Here is a 12469-nt window from a genome sequence, read left to right as displayed (position 1 = left end):
TCAACACTTGTGCATCACAGCAAACAGGGTCTGGGTTCGATTTCTGATTTTGGCGACTTTCTGTGTGCAGTTTATTTGTTTGTACAGTTTCCTCTGGTTTCTCTGATTTCATCCCATAGTAAGCACTGGCGGAGCCAGTAGGGGGGGGGGGGGTGGCACGTGCCCAGCCAATGATCCGATCGAAATCCCTAATTTCGATCGGATCATTGGGGTTTATTGGTAATAAATCGGCATTTTGCAACCCCCATATTATTACTACGTGCCAGGGACTCTATGAGATGATAGGTTAATAGTCTGAGTCCACAATTGGCAATAAGTAACGGCAAAGCGGTTATAAGCGACTCACAGAATTGTGCGCAGTTGCGTATATACAGGATACGACTTCGCTGAAGGCATCAACACCTTCAGCGAGCGCGATGCTGATCACAAAACGGGGTTCAAATTCACCCCTCGATCACCGCACACGCGTCGAATAAAGAGCAAGGGACAATTTTTAATTGCTGGAGGGGTTGCCCCCACCTTCCTGAAAAGCCTGGCTCTGCCATTGATAGTAAGTAAATAAATATTAGCATAAAATGTAACTGATATTGGTCAAACATCCCAATGCTGTAAAACAATTATCTATAAATTACTCAATTGGGATCACACACACGGAGCGGCAACATCATCGCACCTCTACCACAAAAACTAGGCAGGACCCTTCTGTGCCATGGTGGGAAAATGTTAACGACCTCGCTTGGTACACAGGAGGTCGTGGGTTCGATCCCGACCCTGACGCCTGCTGCTGCTGTATATTTGGAGTTTGCGTGTCTCTCTCTCCGTGGTCACGTGGATTTTTCTCCGGGTCCTCCCTCCACATTGAGAATCAATGTCACACGTGTCAGAATTTGTTTTCCCATTTTTTCTGGCAACAACAACAGGTGTTAAGATCATTGGTGAAGCCATGTTTCTCGCAAAAGTGCGGAGTTGGCCTGATAACTTTAATCTAAATTGTCTTATGGTTGATCATTGTTTTTTTACCCTTTTATCTGGCAACAAAACTGACACCTTTTTTAAGACAAGGAGTCATGGTTGCGTTGACCACAATACCTGCAGTCAAAACGCAAACAAAAAACACACTCTGATAATATATGCATTAAATTTCGATTTAAAGCTTTCGTGACTGCAATGATTCATCTTCTTTGGTTCTTTCGGTGAAGTCACGTAGAATGAGAATAAAATAATAAATTGATCAAATAAAATAACACAATAATATTCTCACGACGTTTCGGCCACAACACAAGCGGCCTTCATCAGGTGAACGGACGAGACTGTCTGGTAGGACAGCGCTGGAGTGAAAGAGCCACGTTCAGATCACGACCTTTAAGCTGTGTGAGAGGAAACAAAGCGCCTTGACAAAGGAATTAGCATATAATTTAGCATTGAAAAGGCTGAGTGATTAGCTTGTGACTGGTCACAGAAATAGCTATGTTAAAAGTTAAAGCATACACATCCGCAGAGGCACCCCTTGACAAAGGAATTAGCATAGAATTTAGCATTGAAATAGCTAAGTTAAAGCATACATATCCGCAGAGGCACCCCTTGACAAAGGAATTAGCATATAATTTAGCATTGAAATAGCTGAGTGATTAGCTTGTAACTGGTCACAGAAATAGCTACGTTAAAGTCAGAGCATACACATTCACCGAGGCACTTAGTACAAATCAAACAGGAGAATTTAGCATTGAAATAACTAGGCGAATTTAGCATTGAAATAACTGAGTAATTAGCTAGTGACTGGTCACAGAAATGACTATGTTGAAGTCAAGGCCTACACATCTGAGCTATTCACAGTACTATATAGTGAACCAATAAAAAACTAAAATATAAATTACCTTAATGTTATCAATAAACTCTATATTCTCCAATCAGCTAAGCTACCAACAATAAGTCGTTATATATCACAATGCTATATGGCGAAAAAATGGGTGGATTCTTACCCTCAACTTTAGCAACACGAATAGCTACGGGCCCCGTTCAGACGTACGAGTTCATCCATAGTCGGAACAGAGGAGGGAGAGAGAGACAGCTGCGAGGCGCTATTATACTCCATGTTGTAAACCATACCATTAACCGTGGTGTGAGAGGTATTAAGAGTCAATGCTGGCGAAAGAGCTGCGGTCTGAAGGTCATTGTAAAATAAATTAATTAAGAACAGAAATGATTTAAAACATCTTTCCAATGGTTACTAAGCCAGAATCCATCTTCTCGGTTGAAATTGTCTCTGTGCTTGTATATGTGAATGGCCTCATGAACGAATCTCTCATGGTAGCCGGTTGGTTTGCAAAGAACCTCCGTCTTGGAGAAGTCAATGTCATGTGAGCCCACTGAATTATAACAGTGATCTGCCACGGCAGAGGAGTTCGTCCTACCGTGTTTCAAGTCTGCTTTATGTTCGCGGATGTGGTCCGAGATATGTCGTTTGGTTTCTCCAATGTAGCTACTACCACAGAGGCACTTTAGTTTGTAAACGCCCGGGTACTGTATGTCTGGAACAGCATCTTTTACAGATGGAACTAAATCACGGATTTTATGTACTGTCTTGAATCGGACCTGGATCTTGTGTTTATTCAGGATTTTGGAGATCTTTTTAGTGACCCCTGCAATGTAGGGTTAGGTGATGGTTTTGAGTGGCTCCACAAGAGGATCCTTCTTCATGACTGGAGTAATGGCTTTGCGGATTGTGTAGTCAGAGTAACCATTAGCCCTGAGAGCCTGGTGTACGTGCTTGAGTTCACTGGTAATGTGTTCCTGGTCGGATATGCATTGGGCTCTATGGTACAGAGTCTTGATGAGAGAATTCTTCTGGGATGGATGGTGGTGGGAATCCGGTTTCTAGTAAGCATCTGTATGGGTAGCTTTCCTGTAGACAGAGTGGCTCATTGAACCATCATGTCTCCTTTTAATTAAGACATCCAAAAAAGGTAGCTTGCCATCTTTTTCGACCTCCATGGTAAATCTGATGGCTGGGTGTATGGAATTGATGTGGTCGAAGAATATATGCATTGTCCTAGAAACCGATTGGTCCACACCAATGTTTGCATTCTGACCACAAGCATTGTGGTTAATGCAGTGACATGATTAAAAAAACCTCTTCTCATATTTTAGTACTGCCAAAGGATGTCCCATGAAATGGCACACGTTTAGAGTATTTTTGCTACTGCTTTAAATCTCCGCGTGATGATTAGCCACTGTTGCGCTATCATTTGTGTCCAGGTTGCCTCTGAAAAATAGCTACGTGGTTCAGTGGGGCCTCAACTGGTAAAATGTAAATTATTTTACAGTTACGTTTTAAAACACGGTTATCTTTCCTGTGTAAACCAGTGTCACTGACAGTCACACCACTAACAACAACAACAACAATAATAATAATAATCGTGCGCCAGGTTTCGTGCGGCCGAGAGGCGTGGGCGACATCCGCGACCTCAACACGAACTCGGAGAAGTGGCCGGCGGTAAAGGCGGCGCTGGTGGCGGGGCTCTACCCCAACGTGATCCACGTGGATCGCACCACTCAAACGCTCACCACGAGGCTGGAGCGTAAGGTGCACCTCCACCCTTCCTCCTGCGTGCCCGACCAGTGCGTCTTCAATAAGGTACCACCGTGCGTGCACGTGTCCGTATGTGCGCGTGTGTGTGCGTGTGCGTGCGTGCGTGTGTCTGTGATGATTGCTTGTGTTGCAGTCGAAACGTCGTGATAATTTTATTGTTTTACATTTTTATTATTTTATCGTTTCCCTTCTGTAGGAAAATGCATTAGAAAGATATTAACTCGTAATTAAAACTCAATATCTCATTTAATTGATTGTTCACGCTTACGGTGGCTTTCAGACCGCATCCATTATTTTCGTCTCCCCCCCTCCTCTTTTCCGAACATAGATGGACTCGTCCATCTGAATAACTGACAAATTGCTCTCCGTGGTGCTAACGTTAAAAACAAAACGCCACTTAATAAAATGTCTTGCTGTGGTTTTCACACCTGATGATGATTGCTTGTGTTGCAGTCGAAACGTCGTGAGAATTTTATTGTTTTACATTTTTATTATTTTATCGTTTCCCTTCTAACGCGGTGGTGATTTTACCGAAAGAACCAAGAATATGAATCGCTGCAGTTGCGAAAGTTTTAAATCAAAATGAAACTGAAACAGTCACCGTAAGCGGGGGGGGTATCATCATTCAGTCAAATGGCACGCAAAGTTGACGAGAGCCAATTGGAAGCATTGTTTGCAAGGGATGCTGCTTCACAAAGGTCAACAGGCGGGTGAGACGGTATCGGAGTAACCGATGAGACGTCGCCGTTCGCGAACACACGACGTCTTAAACATCGGCCGTCTCTGCTTTCCCACACCCCCTGCCCGCTCTCACCTCCCCGTGTCTCCCTTATCGTGCGCGGTCCTCCCCCCTCGCAGCAGGAGGGCGTTCCACAGGGGGTGGCGGCGCTTCCCACCGACTGGCTCGTGTTCGGCGAGATGACGCGAGTGCACCGCCTGCCAATTGCTCGCTGCGTCACGGCCGTGAGCCCCGTGGCGGTGGCTCTGTTCGCCGGGGCCCCCCCTCGCCTCACCGCCTCCGCCGCCGCTACCAACGATGCCGGCCGCCAAATGCCACCACCATCGATAGACACCGCCACCGATCGCCACTGCCAACAACAGCCGCCGCCGCTCCACCTTCACCGTAAACACTTTGCACCGCCAGACTAAGGCAGATATACCCCGTGTAGACCTCAAGATAGCTTTGGGGCAAGTGTTGTTAGCAAGCGGCGATGAAGGCCGCCAGGGTGGGTGGCCAGCGCCACGTGAGGCCACCTTTCTGTCCCCAGTGGTGATGTTTGCACACTGCGCCTGGTGCTCCTTTGAGGCTGAGTCGACCTAGGGTCGACATAGGGGAGGCCCGGGAGCGGTTCAGATAATTGTCACCGGTGGCCGTGAGCCAGAATCGAACTCGGGTCGCCGGGTTTTGCAGTGCAGCCTGCTGACCGCTACACTGCCGCTCCTCGCTAATACCACCTAAGACAAATTTCTCCTGTGTTCTACAGAAACTTTTTAATAGTAGGGTTTTTCCCCTTTTTTTCTGGCAAAAAAAACTGAAACCTTTTAACAAGGATTCATGTTACTGCATTAACCGCAATACCTGCAGTCGAAATGCAAACAAAAAAACTACTATGATAATATGATGCATTGTCCTTGAAACTGATTGGTCCACACCAAGGGACGGCTTTCTTTTGAGCCTCGACCCAATTGGTGCTCGACCAGATGACACCACAAGGCGTTCAGCTCAAAGACAATGCCACTATCAAATTAATGAGGGCTCGGGGTGAGCATCTACATCATTAGACCTCCTTTGTCAGTACCAAAATATTATAATAGGGTTTTTACCCTGTTTTCTGGCAGCAAAACTGAAACCTTTTTTGACAGAAAAAAGGGGAAAAACCCTATTATTACATTTTGGTACTGGCAAAGGAGGTATAGTGATGTAGAAACAATTTTAATCAACATTTTTTTTACGTTACTTTACCGAAAGAACCAAGAATATGAATCTCTGCGAGTCACGAAAGTTTCAAGTCAAAAATTCTAAGAGAAACTGTTGTGGAGAGTGCTCTCAGCGATCGTCGATTGTGGTTGACGTGGCTCAAGAAGGGGAGGTGTGGGCACCACCGCACCCCGATGATGTTTGCACACGGCACAAGGCGCTCATTTCAGGCTGAGTCGACCCAACGGGAGTCCGGGGGATTGGTTCAGAATATTCATCACCGATGTTTAGCGGCCAAATACTCGACACAAATCTTTGTGACAGGGCTATCCTGTTTGATGTTGTTACAGACGAGGGTCAAGTTGTTTTGAAATGTTACCAGCCAGAAAGAACCCCTACGTGGTGACTTTACCGAAAGAACCAAGAATATGAATCCCTGCAGTCACGAAAGCTTTAAATCAAAATTTTTTTTTCGCTGCTGTAAATGTCCACATGTCAAGCCACTGTTGAGCTATCATTTGCCGCAGGTTGCATCTGAAAAAGAGCTACACAGCTCAGTGGGCCTTATACCGGCTAAAATAAAAGTAGTGTATAGGTATGTTGAACTTATTTCACACTGTACCTAGCGTAGCCAACCGTGCTTAATCGGAGGTGCGGAGGAACAACAATAAACTAAAACACAAAAAGCAGTTCTAAAGAAATGAGTTTTAAATTTATAGTGTTTACATCGATGATGCCGATGAATTTGGCTCGTGTGCAGGTCACGGCTCGGTGTTTATGAGCCGGTGGTCTCGGGCCGGTGGTCACGGCTCATTGGTCACGGGCCAGTGGTCACGGCTGCTACGGTGACCGCGTCTTGCGTGAACTTGCGCGTGTGCGTGTGCAGTGGAGGGGATTCTACCCGATAGCGGCGACAACGAGATTGAGGAGGAGGTGAACACGGCCGTTCTGCATCTAGACGAGTGGATCAACTTCAAGTTGGACCCCGAGGTGAGTGACGCCGCCACCGCCACCATCGTCGTCGTCGTCGTCATCAGCCATGGTCGTATCCACTGCTGGATGGTGAATGTGTAGAGTTGGCTTTTGTCACTGCTGGATGAAAGCCTCCCCATGCCGCCACCGCCGCCGCCGCCGCCACCACCTCTCTCAATCGTGCAGTGCAACAAGAACAACAACAACAAGAACAACAACAACAACCCGTTCCGCAGCTGGACGCAAACTCTCATCGCTCCGTCTGCACGGTGGACGTGCTCTCGGACACGTCCGCGTCCCTTGGCTCCCGCTCCGTTATCATTCCTGACCGTTCATCTTCGCTTCTTGACCGTGGCAACGCTCCTGCCCCAAGCCCTCCCTCTGCTTTCTGAACAGTTTAGTATGATGTCATGAACCTCACAATAATGGTTTTTGTTTGGGGTCAGATTGTGTTCAATGTCAATCCGCCGTTAACCCACCACCACCACCACCCGACAGCCAATTTTAGTGAGGTTTGTCACGTCGAACAATACGTGCAAATTAGTTACGACTTCAGCCCACCGGTGTGTCGGAGAGTGAATCCACAACATTCACAATTTGACTACTGTGACGACATTTTGCCAGAAAGTGGCCCAAAGGTGTAACTGATTGGCACGTTTACGTGACACGTGACACATCTTCCTAATTTGCCTCGTCGGGTGGTGCTGGGTTAACGACACATTTATATTTACGCGATCTAACCCATAAAAAAAACCTTTTATCTGTAATATTGGTCGCGAAAGCACGATTACTACTACTGCTGCTGCTGCTGCGTGTGAAACTGTCATTAACCTTTTGATTTAAAGCTTTCGTGACTGCAGTAATTCATATTCTTAGCTCTTTCGGTAAAGTCACGTTGAAGGGAAACAATAAAATAATAAAATAAATATAAGACAATAAAAATTATCACGACGTTTCGACCATAACACAAACGGTCGTCATCAGGTGTGTTGGTCTGCATTAATTAATTTATTTTTAAATGGTGTATTTATTTATAAAAACACGTCAGCGCCACGCGCAGCGATTCGGCAGTTTATTTAGAAGGACTAGTCCATCTATGTTCAAGGGGGGTACCTCTGTTTAGTCCTTGATGAACCAAGTCTTCAATGATTGCGATTACCTGACACCATCGCAATCATTGAAGACTTGGTTCATCAAGGACTAAACACTGAGGTACCCCCCCTGAACATAGATGGACTAGTCCTTCTAAATAAACTGCCGAATCGCTGCGCGTGGCGCTGACGTGTTTTTATAAATAAACAAATACACCATTTAAAAATAAATTAATTAATGCAGACCAACACACCTGATGACGACCGTTTGTGTTATGGTCGAAACGTCGTGATAATTTTTATTGTCTTATATTTATTTTATTGTTTCCCTTCAACGTGGTGACTTTACCGAAAGAGCTAAGAATATGTCATTAGCCCGTGCGTGTTTTCTCGTGCACGTGTGCGTCGCTCTGTCTCACGGTGCACATTCCCAGCACGAGTGAGGCTGTGAACACGCAAAATACCCGACAAGAAGCCAACAGTCGGATGAGGCTGTCGCGTTGTTCTTAAGAGCCGGCTGCGTGGAGCGCTTCGCCGAGACGGCTGAGAATCCTGGGTTTCACGACCCGATTTTTTTGACCGCCTGCGATTACACCGCGGTGCGCACAGCTGTGGCGACTTGATGGTTTCGACCCCGGCTACCGATGGCCGTACAAACACACCCCATCACATTTACCCTGGTGCGCGTTTTGTTTGTATGTAATTACATCCCGGCTTAATTACAACCGACCTCTGTTGCTAGTCTATGGGTCTCCGTGTGAAGGTGCGTGTGTCTCTGTGGGGCCCCACGGTTACGAGATGTTAACTACGTCGCCTGGTATGAAGGGAGCGCGTGGGTTCAATCCCGACCCTGACGCCTGCTCTATGTTTGCAGTTTGCGTGTTTCCCCCCTTGGTCGTGTGGATTTTTCCCTGGGATCTCCGGTTTTTCCCTCCGCGTTTAGAATGAGCACGCATGCCGAGTATTTGGCCGCTATTAGTGTCCACGTGATAAGCCGCTTTGTTGAGATATTATTTGTGGCCAGGTTCTGAAAAATATCTCTCTAGCTCAGTGGGCCTTACCCGGTGAAATAGAAAGTTTAGTTTTAGTTTGCAGAAGAGTGGACGAGGCTTTCCTGGGGAAACAAGGATCTACGTATCACTACAAATGTAAATTTTTATTTAAAGCTTTCGTGACTGCAGGGATTCATATTCTTGGTTCTTTCGGTAAAGTCACCATGTAGAAGGCAACCAATAAAATAATAAAAATATAAAACAAAATTCTCACGACGTTTCGACTGCAACACAAGCAATCATCATCAGGTGTGAAAACCACAGCAAGAAAATTAAAAAAAAAATTATTGCTGTGGTTTTCACACATGATGATGATTGCTTCTGTAGCAGTTGAAACGTCGTGAGAATTTTATTGCTTCATTTTTTTATTATTTTATTGTTTCCCTTCTATGTGACTTTACCGAAAGAACCAAGAATATAATACAAATGTACTTATAGTAATTTACTTGTTTATCCAGGAGCTGTAGGACTCTTTTTCGGGAGGGTCCTGTAATTGAGTTTTTATTTCAAGATATTTTTTTAGCAAATCGGCGATGAGTCGTGTTTATTATTCACGTGTGAGAGGAAACGGGAGCACCCGAAGAAAACCCACGCCTTGCGCGAGGGGGCAACGCTCTATCCCCGCACAGATGGAAACAGATGGAGATCAGTCCACTTTGCTCTACTGCCTTGTGGCGTACCAGGGGTACGGCTCCCCCTCGACTCTTGCGGCCGGGGAGTTTTAGAACATTGGCGCCGCAATCAACTTCTTTCTTTAAAACTGCTTTTTGTTTTGAGTTTTTTCCCTTTCCTTCACCCTTCACCTCCAATTAGCAAGGTTGGCTACGTACAGTGCGAAAGAAGTTCAACATGCACACATAAAGGGACTCCTCTGCTTACGAATGTTCGACTTACGAACAAACCCGGTCCGTATGTCCAGTTGCCTATTCGGACCGAGAGTCGCGAGCTCAACTGCTGTGCAATAGACGGCGGTGGTGGCTTCTGCATCTGTAGAACGCGAAGAGCCCAGTGGCACCCACATCTGACGGGAGGTTACACAACTTTTAAAGCCATTCCCGGTGCTCAGCGCGCAGTGCCGTACGACGCCGTTAGGAATCGACAGGGGTACAGTTGGCACTTACGGACAAATCGGCTTTTACGAACAGACCCCCGGAGCCTATAACTCGTCCCTTAAGTAGAGGAGTCACCGCCCACAACCCTCGCCGCTGCTGCCTCAAAAACGCCGGGCGATTGATCCTCGTTCACGCCCTCCGCTCCGCTCCCCTACCCCCCCGCCAGGCGGCGAACCTGCTGCTGCGGCTGCGGCAGAAGTGGCGCGCGCTGTTCGCGCGCCGCATGCGGGAGCCGTCGCGCGCCCCGTCGCAGGCGGATGAGGCGACGGTGAGCGCCGTCGTCGCGGCGCTGGCCCGCGAGGACGAGGCCCTCGGCCTGCGGCGGCCCGCCGGCATCGGCCGGCGGCCGACGATGCCGATCGCTCCCGCGGCGAGGTTTTCGCCCCCGGCGGCGGCCGCGGCGGCGGCTTCGTGGATGGCCGATCGTTGCCGGATGAGTGGCGGTGGTGGTGGTGGTGGTGGAGCCGGTGGTGGTGGAGCCGGTGGTGGTGGTGGAGGTGGGGCCGAGACAAACCGAGGAGTTGCTTGTGACCAAGATGTGAGGCCATGATCGTTTTCACGTTATTTATCGGGCAGGGAGGTCGGTGGCAGTTGTGTAGATAGCAACGATCTGTGGGTCTCTGTGTGAATGTAGAGGTCTGTAGGTCTCTAGGTGAGTGTAAATAGACCTCTATATACATCATTGGCTTAGATCGTCAATTCGCTATACTTGCAACGTGGATGTGAGAGGTCGTGTCACGTCCGTGGCTTGACAGGAGAAATAAAAACACGATTACATATCACTCTGAAACCAGTTCAACACGTAGTCAGTAGGCGTCCGCAACCATTATTATCCGTAATGATGATTTTAAGGTTAAATCGCATCAATATAAATGTGCCGTTAAATCCGCCACCACCCGACACAGCCAATTAGTAGGGTTATTCATGTAAACAAAGCGTGCCAATTCGTTACTGGTACTGCACGCCGGTGGTGTGTTGGAGAGTAAACCCACTACAACATTTACAATCCGTTACTGATACTGCACTCCGGTGGTGTGTTGGAGAGTAAACCCACTACAACATTTACAATTCGTTACTGGTACATCACACCGGTGGTGTGTTGGAGAGTAAACCCACAACAACATTTACAATTCGTTATTGGTACTGCACACGGGTGGTGTGTTGGAGAGTAAACCCACTACAACATTTACAATTCGTTACTGGTACATCACACCGGTGGTGTGTTGGAGAGTAAACCCACTACAACATTTACAATTCGTTATTGGTACTGCACACCGGTGGTGTGTTGGAGAGTAAACCCACTACAACATTTACAATTCGTTATTGGTACTGCACACCGGTGGTGTGTTGGAGAGTAAACCCACTACAACATGTACAATTCGTTACTGGTACTGCACACCGGTGGTGTGTTGGAGAGTAAACCCACTACAACATTTACAATTCGTTACTAGTACTGCACACCGGTGGTGTGTTGGAGAGTAAACCCACTACAACATTTACAATTCGTTACTGGTACATCACACCGGTGGTGTGTTGGAGAGTAAACCCACTACAACATTTACAATTCATTACTGGTACTGCACACCGGTGGGTGTTGGAGAGTAAACCCACTACAACATTTACAATTCGTTACTGGTACTGCACACCGGTGGTGTGTTGGAGAGTAAACCCACTACAACATTTACAATTCGTTACTGGTACATCACACCGGTGGTGTATTGGAGAGTAAACCCACTACAACATTTACAATTTGTTACTGGTACTGCACACCGGTGGTGTGTTGGAGAGTAAACCCACTACAACATTTACAATTCGTTACTGGTACTGCACTCCGGTGGTGTGTTGGAGAGTAAACCCACTACAACATTTACAATTCGTTATTGATACAGCACACCGGTGGTGTGTTGGAGAGTAAACCCACTACAACATTTACAATTCATTACTGGTACTGCACACCGGTGGTGTGTTGGAGAGTAAACCCACTACAACATTTACAATTCGTTACTGGTACTGCACACGGGTGGTGTGTTGGAGAGTAAACCCACTACAACATTTACAATTCGTTACTGGTACATCACACCGGTGGTGGTGTGTTGGAGAGTGAACCCACTACAACATTTACAATTCGTTACTGGTACTGCACACCGGTGGTGTGTTGGAGAGTAAACCCACTACAACATTTACAATTCGTTACTGGTACTGCACTCCGGTGGTGTGTTGGAGAGTAAACCCACTACAACATTTACAATTCGTTACTGGTACATCACACCGGTGGTGGTGTGCAGTTCGGGGCTTTGTGTGTGTAAGTTTGTCCGTGCGCGGAGATGAGCCGCGTCAGCTCCTCGCACTGCAAACCCTCTCTTGAGTCCTCTGCCCAGCGGTGGGAAATCACGGCCGCCTTATATCTTGTCGGATCCATCAACTTTCTTCCTCCCTGCCTGGTGCCTTCCAATTCTTCATGCAGCAGACTTCTCTCAGTGCCTCTTTCCCCAACATCCCCCAAACCCTTCGAGAATTTTGAAAAACTTTAAAATTTTATTTCGAACTGTTTGTCGTGTTTAGTTTGCTTGTCCTTCACCCGCACTTACGATTTGCGTGGTTTGGCTGCGAACGGTTGCGAAATAAATTTTGATTTAAAGCTTTCGTGACTGCGGGGATACATATTCTTGGTTCTTTCGGTAAAGTCACCACCACGTAGAAGGGAAACAATAAAATAATACAAATATAGAACAATA

The 12469-nt window shown here is 46.9% G+C and overlaps 1 protein-coding gene across 1 annotated transcript in view; it reads left to right on the top strand.

The window, feature by feature from the left end:
• The window catches only part of LOC142905344 (3'-5' RNA helicase YTHDC2-like), a 53148-nt gene extending 40771 nt beyond the window's left edge, over positions 1-12377 (top strand). Inside the window, exons 21-24 of the mRNA XM_076060546.1 lie at positions 3426-3634; positions 4448-4712; positions 6394-6497; positions 9901-12377. Coding sequence (XP_075916661.1) covers positions 3426-3634; positions 4448-4712; positions 6394-6497; positions 9901-10284 — 962 coding nt within the window. The 3' untranslated portion in view covers positions 10285-12377. The remainder of the gene's footprint in view (positions 1-3425; positions 3635-4447; positions 4713-6393; positions 6498-9900) is intronic.
• Positions 12378-12469: the final 92 nt, after the last annotated feature.

The sequence above is a fragment of the Petromyzon marinus genome, unplaced genomic scaffold, assembly GCF_048934315.1.
Source record: "Petromyzon marinus isolate PM22_M1 ecotype Great Lakes invasive population unplaced genomic scaffold, UKy_Petmar_22M1.pri1.0 PM_G_Scaffold_20, whole genome shotgun sequence".
Lineage (NCBI taxonomy): Eukaryota > Metazoa > Chordata > Hyperoartia > Petromyzontiformes > Petromyzontidae > Petromyzon > Petromyzon marinus.
This window is presented reverse-complemented; position numbering and strand designations above follow the sequence as displayed.